General features: G+C 38.5%; 1 protein-coding gene across 5 annotated transcripts in view; it reads right to left on the reverse strand.

Annotated features, from left to right (window-relative positions):
* adcy2a (adenylate cyclase 2a) overlaps positions 1-20,350 on the reverse strand; it is a 133,637-nt gene that overhangs the window by 106,511 nt on the left and 6,776 nt on the right. For 4 of the 5 annotated variants that reach the window (XM_041793299.1, XM_041793300.1, XM_041793297.1 and 1 more), the window contains exons 2-3: positions 11,338-12,008; positions 2,372-2,569 (exon numbers count right to left, since the gene is read on the reverse strand). In XM_041793299.1, the coding sequence (XP_041649233.1) occupies positions 2,372-2,569; positions 11,338-11,883 (744 nt within the window). In that variant the 5' untranslated portion in view covers positions 11,884-12,008. The remainder of the gene's footprint in view (positions 1-2,371; positions 2,570-11,337; positions 12,009-20,350) is intronic. The other variant, XM_041793298.1, reaches the window with a different exon arrangement.

Here is a 20,350-nt window from a genome sequence, read left to right on the forward strand (position 1 = left end):
TGAGCTCTGGGGTTGAAAAATGAAATCGGCCCTTGAACAGTCCCTGCTTGGGGTTAGTACTTTTCAAATGAGAAGGAACTATGGGGGTTGAGCTATAATGCTGAACATTCATGATTGGTTACTAGGTCAACAACTTCACCAATGACTCTCAAGCGACTATCTGGATCATTAGCATTGAAAGGTTTACATTTTACTCTCATCCCAGTCAGTATAAGAGATGAAGAAGCCTTCCAGAGGAGGATGACGTCTTCAACAGCCTTAATTAAGTCTGGTTACCATGTTTTGATCAAGCTTTGGACAACCTAGATGAAGGAAAACAAAGACATCTGATGAGATCATAATTATATATAATAGATTAAAGAGACTTGGTCAGCCCCTAACTCAGACCCTTCCTTACAGTCATCCTACAATAAATTTAAAAAGGTGTAGATCACAAAGAACCGGATTAAATTTAAATACATATATATATATGTAGTTTCTGCTAAATCTGACTGTTACATTTGGTCTGTTAAATATTAGATCCTTGACATCTAAATCTTTACAATTCAAATATCTGAATGTACATAGGAATATGATTAACAATGTCTTCCTGAGGCCTGTCTGTGTCAGGATACCTGATTTGCATAATCTTCTCAGGGGTATTTTTTGTTTAATCTTGAGGATTACGGATTATAGCTTATGAAATAAAGATGAGTAATTCAAAATATTAGAATACTGTGAAAATCCAATCTATTGTCAGTTAATTCTGCCCTTAAAAGAGCTATAATCAGCTAATTAACACAAAACACCCACAAAGGTTTCCTGAGCCTTATTCTCACACTGTAATTCAGTTCACACACCCACAATCATGGGACTGCTGACTTGACTGTTGTCCAGACGACAATCCCTGACACCCTCCACAAGGAGGGTAAGCCACAGAAGGTCACTGCTGAAAGGGCAGGTTATTTCCTACAGTGCTGTACAGAAGCATACACTGCATCTGGAAAGTTGACCGAAGGAAAAAGGTGTGGTAAGAATACTGTGGCTAAGCAGACAGAGGTGTTTGTCTCCCAATAGGAAGGTCATGGGTCCAATCCCCAGCTGTAACAGCCACATGTCAATGCGTCCTTGGGCAAAAAACTTAACCCACATTTGCTCCCACTGCTGCAACGGTGGCATGGATGTGTGTATGGATGCATTTGAATGGGATTGCCTAATACTGATGACCAACTCTCCATACCAACCTCTGCTATCAACATATGAATGGGTGTGAATGGGTAGGTGTAACCTGCTGTGAAAAAGTGCTTTAAGTAGTCAGACTACTAGAAAATCACTATAAAAGCTCAAGTCCATTTACTGTTCACCAAAAGGTGCACAGGCAACAGGTATGAGCTCAGCCTTCTGAGGAATGTCAAACACAGCATATGGAAAGCTTATGGAAGACTCACAAGGAGTGGACTGAGGCTGGAGTCAGTGGATCAAGAGCCACCATTCATAGACGGGTCCAGGAAAGGGGCTACAAGTGTTGTGTTCCTTGTATCAATTCCAGAGTCAATGCTGTTAGCCATCTACCAAGAGATTTTTGATCACTTCATGCTTCTATCTGCTGAGAGTCTTCATGGAGACACTGATTTCCTTTTCCAGCTTCTCTGTTACCTGAAACTGGTTTGCCGACTATGCCAGCCAACTGACCTGGCCTGAACCCCCCAGAGAGTCTCTGGGGAAATGTTTAGAGGAAGATGAGAGACACAAGATTCAGACACAGACGAGCTGAAGGCTGTTATCAGAGCAACCTGGACTTCATAACACCCCAGCAGTGTAAACTAATGCATTAGCTGACTTATGAGAAAAAGTAGGAAGAAACAAGAATATTCAAAGAGATGTATTGATGTCTAAATTGGGAGATTTGTCTTTCAAATGCAGGGGAGTAAAAGGAGTACATTTCCCCATAAATAATACTAAAGTTACAGTCCACCATCGCTTATTAAGATGTGTTATGCCATGTTGAAATAACAATGGTATGAGACGGTTTATTTAACAGAGCATGCACCTCTAAAGTCAACAAAATTAAAAAGATGTTGTGACTCACCACAGGAGACCTCTTTTTAGTCGAGATAAAAACAGCAGTAGCAACAAGCATGAGCAACCTCCCAAATCCACTGGCCTAGATTTCTGTCTCAGTGTTATTTATATGCCTCCAAGTTTTGTTTATCAATTAAGTAATTCATTTTAAAGACAGTCCTACCTATGAATGAAGTGTGTACTGTTCAAAGTTGGGATTCAATTTTCATTCAGCCACAAATTATCCTCAGTGATCCAAAAAGACAGAGACAATAGTCTACTTTTCACTGGAATGAAGACATTTCCAGGAGAATACATCTCTTTCTCTTACCTGATCCCATGGACACACGATCCCACCAGAGAACATGAAAAGGTAACCCATGGCCACCAAGCAGGCCCAGATGACCAAGGAGAAGATATGCAGGAGCTTCTTGAAGATGGACTCAATGCAGACGAGAACAAACACAGCAAAGAAAATAGCCAGAGCTGTGGGCACAGTGATTACGAAGGCCACATGGTCTTCCACGTTCTGGAAAAGGGACAGGAGTAAAAAATAGTTACACATCTGGGCAGATTTTCAAGATAAAAGGAGTATATTATGTTATTTATCATAGAAGGAAGGGATCATTACTAAGAGAATAGACAAAGTCTGTGCAAGTCAGATAAATAAGAAGCACACTGTGAAGACAGAGACCTCTCAAGGGTCCATGAAATAGCCTAACTGTGTTAAAAGCCTTTCTCACAGCTCTATCTCTTCCTTATTCACCTGAAAATAACCATGACACGCAACTTGAAATAAGAGAATAACACTGATCCTCCCTTGATTATTCAACTTTTTAAAAAACACTAAAACTTGTCACTACAAGGAAAGCATCTCTGCGAGGTGTAAAATGAAAGGAAGGAAAAATAAAGGTGACGTAGATACCCTTTAATTTTGCCTGAAATTTCTGTTAGAGAAACAAGAAAATCTGACAAAAACAGCAGGGAAAGAATTATATAGTACCTTAATCTGACACTGAGGGAAAAGAGAAAGTAGATGGAAAAAACAATATAAAAATCTAATATAAGGATGAAATGGAAGTGAAAAATTACATTTAAATGATTTCACTGACTTATTAATGACCTGAATTATGTTTTAAATTAACTAGACATCCTATTCGAAAATCTTATTTGCAGCTTTATGCCTGTAATGTAGTATATATATGCACAACTCAAGAAAGACAGTCAAAATAACAGCTAACAGTTTTTAGAATATTATATATTACATATTTTTGACAATATATATATTTATATGTATTTATTACCCTAAGCCCCACATGTACACTATAACTTATCTCAAGACCTAAAGGCAGAGTCTAGACCTACTTCACAACTGATTTATCTCCATTTCAATATTACGTTTCAGTGATTAAGCACTGAGTGTGCGCGGACCCCGCTGAATCCTGAGTCATTATTCTTTCTCACACATAAATCCCGTTTGTGGCGGCATGAACATGGCTGAAATTTGATAAGTGACGTTTGACATTGGTGAAAAATGTGGATTTTAGAGGTTTCTTAACTGACAATTACAAAATGACTCTACAACCCCCATTGAAATGTCAGATAATGCTCCCCATGGAGGTTATTTTCACCAAGAGGTGTAAAGTTTGGCAAGCTTATGGGACATGCTGATCTCTACAAAAAAAAGCCTTTTGGAAAAAGCCTCCAACTCCAACAGGAAATCTCTAACTTTGAATTAATTAGAAAAAAATCCCTGTGTTTTGAGTTATTTCCAGATAGTGTTTCATATATCTATTGCATGCAATTTATTTCACATTCATCTAGGAAATCTCCCACACAAAGTGTATGGGAAGGGCAGGGCTTTCAAAAACTTCTCTGAATGTGATTGGACGATCATTATATCTGTAAAGTTCATTAGTGGCTAACCAGATTGACAAAATAAGGTAAAAGGCCAACACATCTCCGGTAATAACCTGAGCCTGACAGACTGGCATGCAATAGTTTATGAGCCTGTTGGTGGATAAAACTCCTGACAAAGCAGGTCTGGAGAAGTACGAAAATGTCTTCTCTTCCAAGAGAAGCTTTCAGTGTGGCTCTTTGCTCTTGTTTTAATTAAAAAAAAAAAAAATGAGGCGCAATTTTACTACACCAGTGTCAGCCATTGTATACTGGCTTCCAGTACAGCTATACCCCACCTGTAACTATCAAAAAGTCATGCCCAATTCAGGAGAAAAGCGAAAAATATTATCTGTCTTCTCTGTCTACACTTTATTTTTATTTATTCAATAAAGGAATATGGTCCAGTTCTGATGAAACTGCAGCTATACTACAGCTACATCAGAGCTAGCTGCTACACCTGCAGCAGCCATTGCTATCAGCGTCCAGCACAACTTAACCCCACCAGTAGTTATCGCCTTGTTCTCCTCAATTGCAAGATTCTTTGCAAGATGGATCTGCCTGACAGACATGGATTATTGTCAATCCATCTGCTTTCCAGGGGTCCTCCTAGTACTGACCTCCCCTGAGGGGTTCATCATTTTCAGCTGAAATGTTAGAGCCTGCAGTGACAGAAAGTTATTTTCTTGTGTTCAAAACTCAGAGGGCATGGCCGTGACTGACCCAAACTCCATGTGCACATCAGTGAAGTTGGTACTGTGAGATGTACTGTTCTCAGCTCGTTTAACATATCTTCAGCAAATTTGCTCAGAATGCCCTGAATACACTGATATTGAAGCACAACCAAAATCTGGTTGGCTGAGTTAAAGGGCATGGATGTGTCAGTCTGTTCAACTTATACTGTTAGAACTCATCTTTAATCATTGTATCTTCACTAAATTCCTGTGCTTCACAACAGTACCAGTCTATAACCATATCCATTTGAAATTTTTTAAAATAATCAGTGTGCATACTACTGCCAACAGCAAGTTAATACTTCTCTGTTATTGCCTACGATTCCAATGCTGGTCTTTGAATCTAACTAAAGTTACAGAGCACTTCTTAACATATCTGCTTATGAACCTTAAGTTATCTTATCCTTTTTCATCTTGAGATAGATCCTTGGATAGATACCTTTGAACATTTGATTATTTTATTCAATTTTGTTCCTCTGGATAATCTTGTGTTTCATTATGTTATTTACCTCGTATTTATTATTGACTTTTTAATTTCAACATTTCAATTCTTCTTCCAGTGGTTTGTGACAGAAATTCCTTAGTTTATCAGTTTAGTTGAATCTTCTTTTAGTATTATATTTTGCATTTTAACCTTATGTACGAATTCAGGAGGTTGAATGGGTTTCTAATAGTTTTTTCTTTATTTTAAGCACTTTGAGCTACATTTATTTATTAAAAGTGATAGAAAAATCAAATCTGAGGTAAGAAGTGTGACGATAGATGGTAAGGTCAAACGACTTTTTGTTAAAACCTGAGACCCTTGCCCTCTTTTTAATAAATAACTGTAAAGCACTTCTATTCCAAGAGAAAATCCTATAGATTGAGGGAAAAAAACCTAAAAAGCCTCCAGTTTTAACCAGCAAGGTTAAAGTTACATCTATAATGTATTGGCTGCAGCCTTTCTGAAACACACTTAGATCTGAAAGTCCTAATAAAAATTTCAGGAGATCCTTCAAGGTGGATGTAGGAGGATTGTGCAGTGAAATGAGTCGTTTGTACTGCCTGCCTCTGCCAGGATTCATTCCATCATTATTCTCCCAGTAGAGTGACAGAGGAAAGGAAAAGGGTCATATGGATGGTCAGGATATGGATATGTAGGAATTCTACAATATCCCTACTGGCACACAAGGAAGTCTGTGAAATACACTGATATTCCTCTATCAAAATAAACCCCAAAGTTTCATCATGATAGAGTTAGAAATGTTTGAAAATCCTCTAGTAGGATAAAAAAAAAGAAGTAAGCATTGGTGAGAATGCAGGTCAATGCAACCATTATTTTTAACTCCCTCGAAAATTCCCTTGTTTCTTCTCTAGCACTGGATTGTACCAGCTACATGACAGTTCAGACGTGGCCTAGTTTTCATGTATTTTCTAATTACAGTGTTACTGTGTAATTTAGTAGATGCTTAATTAAGGACAGGGTTTAAGCACTAGTGACATTAATGTTGTTGCACCACCTTAACAGCTCTAATTTAAGTAGAAGATACAATTTGAAATCTCACCTAGCTCCTAGTAGGTGTGAAGTCCTCTGTAACGTACACTTGTCATCATTATCATTGTCATTATTTTAGAGGTGGGATAACTTAGAGGTTAAGAAGGACCAGAGGGTTTTATTGGCTGTTTGGTGCTGGCAAATGAAACGTATATGATGACTTGGTTTTGTAATCCTGCTTTCATGTTCCACGAGGGGGGCTAATTTCATCCATCAAAAAAAAAACCCTTGTATTATAGTTGAAGTTTTACCACCACAAGAAGCAACACTGTATAATACTGCATTAAGAAACAAGCTCAACACTGACTGGTAACATGAAGTGTGAAGTGTTTAGACACAATATTTGCTTACTCTGGACTTTACTTGATGGGATGAAAATCAAATCTCTATTGTGCGACCACAATGTAACACATCCTAAGTTACACATCAACTAGTTAACACATCGGCTTTAATGTGAAATTTTACCTGAGACAGAACTTTTACATAGCTGCAACAAAACTCTACTGAACAGAGGCATGCAAAACAATGATAAAACAGTAAGGCTTTTATTAGCAATGACTTTTTCATATTTTAGTTGAATTATTCACAACACCAAGGTCAACATGCAACATGGAAAAAACACTGTGATGTAGCTGAAGGGCTGAAAGAAGGTTGAGAGTGAAAACCAGCAAAATGCCAACTTTTATTGTTTAACCAGTGTTGGGGGTAATGCATTACACAGTAATCTGTTAGCGCACTCTGACCACTTTTTACTTGTACACAATAACACACATTATTTTTGCTATTTAAGCAATCTGTTATTAATGATATTTTTCATGAAAGTAATGTTACTGGAAAAATTGCTTTCTTTTCACTTTTGTTGCCATTGTTGCCTTTTGTTTCTGTTTCTCTCCTACCTAATAGCATGTTGACACATGTCAGTGGAACACACAACCTTTATTTAATACTGTGAGCGTATTAAAGCACTTTAAAGATTAGCTGACACATAAAAGAAAGACGTACATTAAAACAGGCAAGTCGAAATAGTAATTAACAATTTGGTAACACAAAGGTTCTCTGGCATAGTGTCCTGCATAAAACAGGATGGGATCATGCACCAAGTAGTTGCTATTGTTATGCCTGCTTGCTTGTTTTCTGAGGCAGGTCAAAGAACAATAACATTCACACACATGGTATACAAAAAAACCCTTTAAACTTAACTGTAAGTTTGACTGAACAACCAACTAATCTAGAAAAGACATAAACACATGAAATCAGAAAAGTTTTCATCCTACATTACTTAAAGTTTTTTCAGTAATAACTTTAGCATAAAGCACATTTTACATAAAAATTCAGACCACTGTGCTTAACAAAATAGATTTAAAAAACAGCATCTAAAAACATATTAAAATATTAATATTAATTGTGAAAATCAAAATTCATAATCCAAATAAATGAATATCTTATTTCTCTTTTGAGCAAGTGGCGCTTATCTTTCCTATACACTGTTAAACTAAATAATATGTTGTACTTATTTGTTGCAGGTGCTCATCGCTGAATAATTTCATTAAATTGCCGCTTTCAGAAGTGACCTTCCCATCAAAATGTTTTTATGTCACTTCATTGCATGATGCTTCACTTTACATTTATCCTCCTCCTCTCCTCTCCAACTCTCTCGTTCTCCCTCTAAGCCCCCCCCCCCCCCCCACCCCACCCCCACCTCCCCTCTGCTGCTCTCATGCACACAGTCAGTGTTCTGGGACAGGAGAGGATGTGTGTGGCTGCAGAGAGAAACAGAGTTTGTCTCGCCCAGAGCAGAGCTCCAAAACAGCGCAGGATTTAGGTCAGCCAGCCAGCAGGATGGAGGGATGATAGGATACAAACAAAAGAGAGGGAGAGAGACTGAGATATGAGGAGGTGAGAGATGACATAGACACGAGAGAGTAGAGGAATAGGAGATGATAGAGGGAAAAAAGCAAGGGAGTTGTAAAAGTCATGGCTATCCAGCACAAGGATAGAGGAAAAGAATAAAGCATGTAGGACAAACAGAAAGAGCAGTGGGTTGACAGGAGGAGACATTTACTGGGACGCTCTTTCACTGTGAGCCTACACAAACATTTCCAGACTGTGCAGAATCAGTAGTAAAGTATTTCATACCAAACAGAAGGTTTTAAAGCCCTTCTTTGCAGCTCTGCAGCAATCCTATTCCTAACTCTACATCAATATTTAATGCTTCTGCTGTTAGTTAACTTATACTCTCCCATTTAACAACAGCTTCTACACAAATACTTCCAGCTGGATCCTGTAATAAATCCAAAATTACACTCTCAATGAGGAAATGGATGTGTACAAACATCATGTATGCTTAGGTAATGAGCCAAAACCATGATAAATTACCTCTTTAACAACTCTTTACATGAAAAAGCATGAGAAACTACTATTATGAAATTACAGCTGTGTTTGGGAGATAATTAAAATCCAATCAAATTTCAGAGAGTTGCCAGATTAAATATGATTCATAAAAAAGATTGTTGTCACTTGCAATTCTTTCAAAAAGGACTTAATTTGTTGACTAATTAGGCATAAATGAGTCTGTTTTGTCTACCATGGAAATGCAATGCTGGCTCTCAAACTGCTGATGTTAGTGACCTCACCATCTGTTGGTTTTATTTTCAAACTGACCAAGCAAATGCTAGAGCTGCTTTTCACACAGTTTTGTTGCTGTAATGCACATGTTTTCCTGAATCATTCTGGTGAATGTTATGATGTGCATGTTGATTAGTGTTGTGGCCCTTTTTGTCTCAGTCTTTGGGTTTTTGGTAAATCTCTTGACAGCAGACTTAGAGGAGAAAAGGAATGAATGGGGAAGCACTTTCTCATTTCAAAAAAGCGATCAGCTTTAATAATAAGATTCTTTCAGTATTAAGGTCTATAAAAAATAATTTTTGATAATACAAGTTTCAAAGTAATACAACTTTCATTATTTTGGTGATTAAAAGTATTATAATGTTCCAAAGATTGAACTCTTGTGTTTAGGCAGTGATTCCCAAAGTGAGGTCCGGGACCCCTAGGGGGGACCTTAAGAAATGTCAAGGGGAGCATGGCAAGGCTAAATAAAAACACCAATCTACACCAATTCCATTTACAACAAAGAATGGCAAATTTTGTGAGAGGACTTCCAGGAGGGCTTACAATGAATCTACCTCTCATGTCACAACTACTAAAACAAAGACAAGAAAATATGACGAGTCATACCTCACCCTTGGCTTCACCTGTAGAGCCGTGGGTGTTAAAGACAGCTATGAGCCTTCGCTCTGCGACATCCTACATGTGTGAGATAGGTTGTTCTGTGTATATCGACATGTTGATAAGTTGATGAGTATGGTGATGGGGCTTCAAAGTGTTTTCATCTACCAAGGGGTCCCGGCAGAAAATGCTTGGAATCCACTGTCTTATGATCAAAAAGCCACCCCAATCTTCACCCTCGTCACAATTTGTTTTGTATCAGTTATCTTAATTTCTTTTCATCTAATGTTGTTACTTATGTACAATGTGGGCAGGAACGGTGCTGCCTGTCAACTTGTCTCATTGTGCAACGTAGGACCACCGTTTTACAGCCACAACCAAACACATTGCCACAATTAGTCATCTTTTCTCAGGGACAGCCCATAATCACACAGTGTATACCAGGCTTAAAGCCTATTAGATTTTGGGCTGTCCTGGAAAAAAGATGATCAATTGTGGCGATATCTTTGGTCGTGGCAATAAAACTTTGGTCATAAGCTGCACTGTGAGACAGATTGACAGATGGCCAGTGACATAGTCTTGCAACCAAAGATAGTCTGGGATAAAAATTTTGACAGTGTCAGAAATACAGAATGACCATCTCACAATGTGACTGCTGGTACAACCTATATCAACTATCCGACCAATAGGAATGCCGCAAGAAATGACATGGCGATAAACGTGACTCAACAAACAAACAAGTTAGCATTACAATGGAGAAAACGCAGAGGTGCGTGGAATTCCAACAAGGAGGAAAATATTGATCTCAGATGTTTTTCTAAAAAGTAACAACTTTGTTGTTGCTTTGTTTCATTATTTACTGGGAGCATAAATGGATGATGCACACTTATGTGGTGCACACTGGCGATGTTTATATCTTGCGTATTGGTGTGCGTCTCACGTGTGATTCAGCTGTGTTTAGTGGGAGTTGTCATTGTGCAGTCTGCAAACACTGAACTTGATGTCTTATGAGATTCATGTGGCACAGTGTGTTGGAGGCTTTGGACTTGTGTTTTTGTTACTGTGATATATAAAACCCCTATGACTGTTTTTTAAGTTCACTAGAATAATGTCAAAGTTTCAAAATCCATATAATCATGTATCATTGTGCCTTTTACATGTTCACATAGTCAGACTAATTGTCCTCGAGTTAAAACGCAGCCAGAAACCATGTACACTGATAAACAGTGTTTTGCTTTTTTCCCTGTTTGGCATGTCTTTTTTACTTTACACTGACTTGCCTTCACTGCATCAGATCTTTCTGGTTCTTAGAGCAAAGTTAACCCTGTCAAAATAGTGACAGAGGGAAACAGATCTCCTTTCTGTCGTTCAGTCAACCGTGAGCACAGACAATAACTAAGCCCCTTATCCTCCCCCCTCACTTTATCTCACTCTTCTCTTCACATTAGTGCTGCAATGAGGGCTGCATGCTGGGACATTATGTGTGCTCATAGGTGTTGCACAGGCATACTTTAGTGTGTGTACAGGATGCTTGTTTGTGTGTGTGTAAGCCCATAAAGGCAGGGGAGTTGTGTTTTGCTTTATAAGCCACAGGACTGTCAGAGTGCACACATATGCACTTCTTTGTGCACACGATTTGCACAACAGTTTTTGTGACTGTCTTTGTGTTTGTACACCACATGTGTACAGAAGTACCTGTCCTCATTATTCAGACTTGATATGAATTTTGTCAACATAATACCCACATGATTAAAACCCACAAACAATAAGTTAAATTATTATGTTATGGTTTTTATCCATGTAATATGCATGAATGGACTTAGATATTGTGATTTGTACTTCAAATTTCATGATTCATCTGTGTGCGTGCGTTTGAGTGAGTATAAATGTTGTGAATAAGCAGCTTACCAGTCCTGAAGCAAAGAACACGGTCAGCAGAGCCAGGCAGGCTCCCATCACAATGAGCAGCAGGAACACAATCAGAGGATGCTGCTGGCTCATACAGTAGTAGGACTCATACAGCCAATCCGGAGACCTGTTCCTCCTCTGCTGACCTCCCCCTCCTCCTTTATCACCTTCGCCAGACCCCCCTGCCCGGTCCAGGAGATACCGCTTCCTCCTTATTGCCTCCTGCCACATGGATCTTGGAGTTGAGAAGGAGGAGAAGGAGGGAGAGAAACTACAGGGGGCAGAGGCGGTGTTCACCGCTGAGGTATTTGTAGTTTCCACCACAGATGGGGAGCAGTGGATCCGTTCTGCTCCCCTGCAGTTGTTGTTTCTGGGGACCCCGGCGTGAGAGATCCTGATCTCCAGCGTATCCTTTGGATCCTCCTCCACCTCCTCTCTAAAGTCCTTCAGGCGGAGACAACTGAAAGCTGAGGCTGAGTCTGAGTCAGAGGCAGCGTGCGCTGACCGGAGGGGTGGCAGGAACGCACCGAGAGTAGAGCGCAGCATCCTCCCCTTTCTCCTCCTGCCAACATGTTGAAGCGGGAAATGAAGGAGAGTGCAGAGACTGAGAGCTCTTTAGAGTGAGAGAGAAAAGTGGGAGGGAAGTGAAGGGAAAGGGGAGGGAGAAAGGGCTAAGGGGGAGGGGAAGAAGGAAAAGAAATGTGCAGCAGCAGCGAGAAGTCAGCAAGTGAGAGCGAGACAAGAAAATGACAGAAGAGAGGAGAAAATGATGATGCCATTAATGAAATATGCATCGGGGTTTATTAATGCAACATATCCATTTAAGAACTAGGAAACAAAGGTTACCAAAACTGTTTGAGCTCAATCCCAAAAGGATGATGAATCTCAAAAGTTACACAACCAACACGATGAAACATTTTGCTTTAATCAATCTATCCCATCTGTTTCTCTCCGTATTCTCATACAGCTTTGTTCTACATAATTGTCAAGAGTCTAAAGGGAACTTGTGATGTGTGCACAAAAAAGTGGAGGTCTACATTTATGTGAAAATGTGATATACATCATAATCTTTGGCTAGAACCTCAACTGTAATCAAGTCTGATGAACATTTTTAACGTAGTTCAATTAAAGCCATATCTGCAGGGCATTAGTACTACCTAGGGACCTCTCACAGTTTTTTAAAAAAAATCACAGAGGACATCTTGGTATTTAATCCCAAGGGAATCAACAGTGTCAGCAGTTTGTAGCAATTTTGTTCAGCAACAAGTCCAAGGGCAAATTACCTACCATGTTTCAGCATATAAGGAGGCCCACAGGTGATACTAATTTGGAGCAGTATTTTTGTTAAGTTTTTTTGGTTCATGAGACTTTTTCCGAAGAAAGGAAAAATTATTGGAAAATATTTGAATATTGTGTATTTGGAAAGGTTCCCAGAGCCTTAATCCTCTCACTCTGGTTCAGTACACACAACCGCAATCATGGGGAAGACTGCTGACTTGACAAATGTACAGAAGACAATCACTGACAACCTCCACAAGGAGGGTAAGCCACAGAAGGTCACTGCTGACAAGGTGGGCAGTTCTTAGAGTCTGTATCAAAGTATATTTATGGAAAGTTGGTTGGAAGGGAAAAGTGTGATAAGTGTGATTCGCTGTTTTTTTACAATGCAATGACAATAAACGACTATCTATCTATCTATCTATCTTTTCCCAGAGTCTGGAGGAAGATCGGAGAGGCAAAGATTCCAAGGTGCTTGGGTCCAGTGTTTTCAATTTCCACAGTCAGTGGTGGTTTGAGGTGCTATATGATCTGCTGCTGTTGGTCCACTGTGATTTATCAAGTCCAGAGTCAAAGTTGTCTACCAATCTACCAGGAGATTTTAGAGCACTTTATGCTTACATCTGCTAACAAGCTTTAGATTCTGGTTTCCTTTTCTGGCAGGACTTTGCACCTACCCACATGAAGCCTAAACTACCAGAAACTGGATTGCTGACCATGGTGTTATTGTTTTTGATTGGTCAGCCAACTGGTCTGACCTGAAGTCCATAGGTAATCTCTGAGGAGCTGCCAAGAGGAAGATGACAGACACACGGCTCAACAATACAGACGAGCTTTGTATTAGATGTCTAGAACATAGGGAAGCATATCTACCACTAAAACTAATTTTTCTGTTCAGGAATGCAAGTAAATAACTATAATTTGACATACTGATCAAGAAATATTTATGTGCTTTACTATTTTTTCAGTTTTTTTGGAAATCAGTCAATTTGAAAAGTCATGGATAACAATAACAATTATATTTTAGCATTAAAAATATCATTTGGGTTAAAGAGCTTCTACATATTGGTGTATTAACCATTGCAGAAACATAAAAAATGATTTTGGTCATTTTCAATGCTGTTGGTGAGGGCAGCTGTGGCATAAACCTTACTTTGGTTAGGGTGGTCTAATAAATTTGTTAAGCACTGTAATATATATATATATATATATATATATATATATATATATATATATATATATATATATGTAGAGGTCTTATCCCACAGTATATTTAGCCTAAGTTCCAAACATTTATTTTCCTGCATTCTGATCTATTGTGTCTTCTGGAACTAACTTCTAAATTTTCTGCACCACTTTAGAATTATTGTGTGTCTTCGTCTGTTTTAAAATCTACTTTACTGTTTATTAAGCACATTTTGACACTTTGATTTGCATTTTAAAGTATATGGTCTTTAGAAAGAATTCCTGCAGCTGAAGCTTTAAACAAGTAGTCTGTTCATACAGTATGCAATTTAACATCACATTTACTTCAGGCTTGTTTACAGACTGCCAAATAAAGAAAATATAAATATGACACACATTGATGAATTTTTGAGACATGTGGTTATGCAGTTAAGTAGTGACTGTATGTTATTTTAATGCAATTTTGATTTTTATTTAAAAAAAGGTTGTGTATACGTTGATTTACTGCTCTGAATAAGGCTGTGATAAGCAGTGACATAAACGTGACACACTGGCACCTGCCTGCTGCTTACAATGAAGGAGAGAAGAGGAGGGGATCAAAGAGCGAGAAGTAGTAGAGCCGATCCTACGATAAAACAGATTAAGCAGATCGCCAATACATTCTATTTCTTCATGATCTGAGATCGTCTTATCGCGCACCCCTACTCAACTGTGTTAACTAGAGCCATACATACAGAGTTGCACTATGGGCGGGGTTTACTTGTACTGAAAGCCCTCTAATGGCTACCTCCACTGCTGTAAATACTCAAATATAGCTTTAGCCTCTTTTTCACCAAACCTAGGCCACATTGCTGTATGACAAAGACTAAAACAACCCTCCAAGTTTTTTGTGTTGGGAAAGATGTTTTCACTCTTCTGCTGACCTGCTTTGGCATGATTATGTGATAGTTGAGGGGGAAATGATAACCGCTCGTGTGAACGCTTGTAGCGATTAGCTCTGACTAAGTCACAGCAGCATTTTGTCAAAGCTGAACATTTCTTTATTAAAACCAGCAAAGACAGCAACACTAAAAGCTTTCTGTAACAGAAAGAGTGATTTTGCTCCTCTGCCAACCCGCTTCAGCATGAGTGTGTGAGAGTTAAAGAGGAATGGGTTGCTTGTCTTGCTTGTATTTACGGCTGCTAGCCGAATGTTAGCTTGGCCTTAGCCAGACCAACACATTTCTTCATCACAGTTAGCACTGAGAGCAACACGGAAAGCTTTCTGCAACAGAAAACAATGTTGTCGCTCTTCGGCCACCCTGCATTGGCATGATTATGTGATAGTTACAGGGAAAGGGTTAGTTGTTGTATACAGCTAATGAGTTGTTGTGTCCCAGCTAATGACTCTAGCAGGCCTGTCATTAGCTGGGACTGAGCTGCAGCAGCGCTTCCGTCTGAACCAGACAATGTTTCTCATCCAAATAAGTGCAGGGAGCAACATTGAAAGTTTTCTGTGACAGAAAAAAAATGTTCTCGCTCTACTCGTGGTCTGTTACGACATGGCTTTCCGATCATGGCGTTGGGCTTCTCCATATTGTCCAGTGTTAGCTGTTAGCTTTGATGTTGCTGTAAGACCGCTGCTGTTTACTCCGGGATGGACTGCTATTCTTGTACTTGATTCGGACTTTTGATTTGAGACTCGTGCACAATCTTTGGTTTTTAATTTTTCCATCATGATATCCTGTTCCCCTGTCACTCTTTCTCCTATCGTCCCTTTCTCCTTGACCGTTTATGCACCTTTTTCGCAGCAGTGTCAGCTGCTCTTCTCTCCTCTTCTTATTTCATGCTGCATAAGAGTGACACACACACAAACGCGATGCTCACTCACACACACCTACACTGAAACACACGCTAACATGTTGGTAGTGTAGACCTCAGGCTTCTATCTGTTGGGGGGAAAAGTTTCAGAATACTGGAGGACAAACAGCAGAACCTTCTTCTCTTAAAGCTCCTCTTTGACCCTGGAGGACCAACGCATCAGAGCTGTGTGTGTGCGCTCCAGCTGTGTGTCTCTTTGTCGCCTGCGTGAGCCAGGGGTGTGTGCTATGTATATATATATAAAAAAAATTGGTAAATATTCCATTAATACTACATGATTATGGGGAACAAATAAATGTTAAAATCTCTGCATTTGCGTTGTTAAGGGAACGCTACTTAAACGTTGGGACATCTTTATTTACAGGGAATATGATAAATGTGATGTTTATAGACAATTAATAGATATGAAAAAACAATAGAAACACTAAAGTAGACATTAAGCTTAATTTTACACATATAAAGACCTTTACATACCTGTCTGAGGAGAATTAGAAATGTTCATGAAACCTGCTGCAGTTTTTATTTTATTTTAGAATAAACAGTTCATTAACAGTTAGTGTTTTATTGTCAGTATAGACTAACTACCATTAAAGACTTGTATCTGCCAAAAAAAAAAAAAACATTTAATCTCCAGTGACACTGTCTGTCTCTCTCAGTGAAGTCTGACACATGTCTCTGTAGGGTTTCATATGTACACTGAGAAGAGCTTTATTAAGAGGAGAGACAGAGAGAGAGAGGGGGACATGTAGCTATACATTTAAGTTGCCACAATAAATTTGGCTCACAAAAAATTAATAATAATGACAAAATCACTCTGCTAGTCAGACATTTCAACAGGCATCCCTGATAGTTGCGGTCAGTCAGATACTAGGTTTTTACCTAGTCTTGTTTTTTTTTTTTTTTTTTTTTTTAAATGACACAACACAAAGCAACAAACTATAATTGCGCATATTAGTACTTATAAATAGTTTTCAAAACTTGTTAGTGTTGTCTCTTGTGTTTTTGAGTGGAAGCATGCACCACTTTTATTTAGCAGCACTCATTCATATAATTAAGTGGGTGGACAGTCACTTACAAGCTGTCAGCCAAAGATCCACCAACAATGTTTGAGCTGAGATAGTTCGAGGATGAGCATGTGGGTGAATTTTTCCATTTTATCACCCAGTAACACAGAATATTATTATTCCTTTCTGATAATAAAATGATCCTTTAAATTATAAATTTTGCTGATGTGACATTTTTTTCTTTGTTTTCCTACTTTTCAGAATCAGCATTTGGTGTCACATAAAGAGAGAAAAGTTAATGCTTCACACCTGAAATTATACATAAACAGTAGAAGTGATGTTACAGAAACAAAGTGGAAAAAAGAGAGTTTCACAAAAATCCCTTTGTTTGAGTTGCAGAAATTGTTTAATTGCTGATCAACAAAATCCTGCTACTACACAAATATTTGTTATCTTAATGCCTTCTGCTTTTATTTCCCTCTTATCACTCATGCTCTATCTGATCGGTGTCCTTTGCCCCTACAAAGACCCTGTTTACCCATGGGGACCATTACAGCTTCTTTTAATCTGATTTAACTAAAAGGGTATCAATTTTGTAGGTTTTATGAATAATTCAGAGCTCAGAGCAGATGCCAAAGCATGATACAGTAAACAGCTTTTAAACATGCCATTGATTCCCTTCATGTGCAGTTGATGATGGAGATAATGGCAGTGCTAGTGATGGTTTTATTACAAGCATTGGTGCACAGCGGTAAAAACAATGTACTTCCTCCTCTCAGGACCATGCTGTTTTCTCTATTTCTTCATCTTTGTCACTCTACATGTCATTAAGCACTTCCTGTCTTCCTTCATCTTCACCTCTTTTCTGTCTCTCTTTCTCATTTCCCTTGCGATATTCACCTAGTTTCCTTTATTTCTGTTCCTCCATTTCATCTTTACACCCTTCACTCTGACCCCATCTTCTCTAAAATCCAACCTTTCACTTTCTCCTCTGAAATCCTCTTTCCTTCACTCAGGCTTTCAGCAACTTTTCTCTAAACCTCAGCTTCAGAATCCCCTAACTAATCCAATATTTTCCCCTAAAACCATTTTCCAGCTTAGGCCCAACCAATTCCTTTTATATTGTGCTTTTTAAATTTCCTTTCCTCTTCCTCATTTTCATTTAATCTGCCTGCAAACATACTACCTTTACTCCATTTTGCTCCTCTCATCTTCTGTCTCTCATCTTCTCTTCTGTCCATCATTATTTTTGAATATGAGATTATGGATTTAATGAGTTGATCAGGGCAGCTTTAGAGTGAAAATTTGTAGAATTTTGACCTGAAATGTCTACATTAACTTAAAAATTACTAACCCTATGTTTTATATGTTTTTAGTTGAAGACACACATACCCCAAGACATTTCCAACAGTTAATCCAGTAAACCACTGTTACCATTTCATGGCTAAAAGTCACATGAAGAGGGAGAAAAGCTGCTAAAAGTGTCTTTCCTTGATTCTGCTGTGAGCAATCTCAGAATGCTTTGTGAGTGGCTTGTGGCAGGAGGGTTAACCCTAACCCTAACCCAGGAAGGTAACTAGTAACTAGAGATGCATAATAATGGATTTTCAACGATACCAATACTGATGCCAATATTTAAATGTAGTTCAGACCTAAAACTTCAGTCATTAAAACACACAATTTAAAGTTTACAGATAAGCAAATCAACAAATTTCAGTCCTTTAACACAATTCAAAGTGCAGGGAATGATGATGAATAGAGGAAAAAGTCTTCAGCTGACGTAGGTCTATTGGTCTAGACTACAGCTCCAACTAACTTATTTTTTTCATACAGCCAATATCAGGCAGATTTTTATAGCCAAATATTGGTTAGAAATATTGTTAGAAATTTTAATGTCTGCAAATAAAAACTGCAATATCAACTCAACATATTCATTAATGTTGTTTGGAAGTTATTCATATATCTAAACCAAGCAGAGATCTTTTTATCTGATATTCAATTTTCTATTCCCCTCAGCATTTATATTCTGAAAACAAATGGGGTGTAATTAAAAGCTTATTGTGATGGCATGGTGTGAATCCTAAGAGGAATATAAAGACTTGTGTTTCATTAAACAAATCTGTCTTTTTTCTGCTCTCATTATTGCAAACATACTCTGCTTACTTGTCTGATATTGTTTGGGCTACCTAACTCCATGTTTCAAGGAGTAATATCAACTGATAACAGAAACTTAAACCTTGATATTATACATGTTTGCAGGACAATTAAGAAATAATTTCTATGTTAATCTTTAAATCAAAGTCACTACACTTTCAGCTCAAAACAATATCAAAGAACAGGGTTCACATAACAGTTTTATCATAAGATCTTTTCTTCTCTGCTCCTTTCTGGCCATTGAAAGTAAGAGTTGTGAATCATTTCCATGATCTGAACAAATAAAAAATGAAAAAAAGCAATGTTTTTTTCTATGAATTTCTAATTTTATAAAGTGACAAAGTCATTTTATAAAATTAATAATGTGTAAAATCCATCCATGCATTACCTACACTGCTTACTATATTTAGAGTTGTGGGGCCTGGAATCAGTCACAGCTGCCATTGGGCGAGAACATAGACTCTAGAAGGAGTTGGACAAACCCTGTGTGACATCAGCTTACAATAGGCGGAGCCAAACTGCTCTTGAAGCCAATCCGCTGAGGCTAACATTCCCGTTGACAGAAACACAGCTTCTGCCTGTCGAGCTATATGTCAGTGAAAGAAGACCTGACAATCAGTTGGCAGTGAGGTTTTTCCTAAATATAATTGAAATGATCGTGGTACAAAAAAATTCACCCCCGTACAGTGAGAGGACATGAGGACATTAGCTAATAAGACACATTTGGTTTTTTGAACCAGGCTGTAAACCAGTTTATTTCTTGCGTAAAACATCTGTTTAACAGGTGTTCAGACAGGACTTCCAGTGTTCCAGCCTCAAGTGGCCACTGGCCGTATTGCAACTTTTTGCACTTCCACATTGGCGTCATTTTTCAGGACCGGAGGTTGCAGCTTGGGCGAGAGGCGGGATAAACCCTGAACCGGTTGCTCGTCAGTAACAGGCCTGAACTACAGAGATGAACAAGCAGGCATGTGAGCATTCTTAAAGCCAATTTAGAGTCTACAATTAACCTACCAAGCATGTCTTTGCTCAATAACCCACACATGCGATTCCACAGAGACAGGCCCTGTCTGACCAGTATTCGAACCAGGATTCTTCCTGTTGGGAGACAACAGCACTACTGCACCACCACAGAGCCCATGTGATCTTTATTTCCTTTGAATATAAATTAAACTGTTTTGAGCTTGTATAGTTACTGATAAGACAATACATTTAGCAGGGTGTCCTGTAGTTAAAGTACATGTTTCTGTCAATTTGATTTAAATGTTCCATATTTGTATTAATCTTATTTTGCACTATAAGGTATCATAACATCTCGCCAATTGTAAGCAATTTAAAAATGTTATTCTGAAAGTGCTTTTCCTAAAGGAACCATAAGATGTAGCTTAGTTGATTAGCAGCATTGGGGGACACACATTAAACATACTCAGTAAAAGCAGGGGTTCCCAAACTTTAAGCCTTTGACCCCCAAAATATCAGTGCCAGGGACTAAAGACCCCCCACTGTCCAGTTTGCACTACCATGCACACTTT

This window comes from Cheilinus undulatus, linkage group 8, assembly GCF_018320785.1.
Source record: "Cheilinus undulatus linkage group 8, ASM1832078v1, whole genome shotgun sequence".
Taxonomy (NCBI): Eukaryota; Metazoa; Chordata; class Actinopteri; order Labriformes; family Labridae; genus Cheilinus; species Cheilinus undulatus.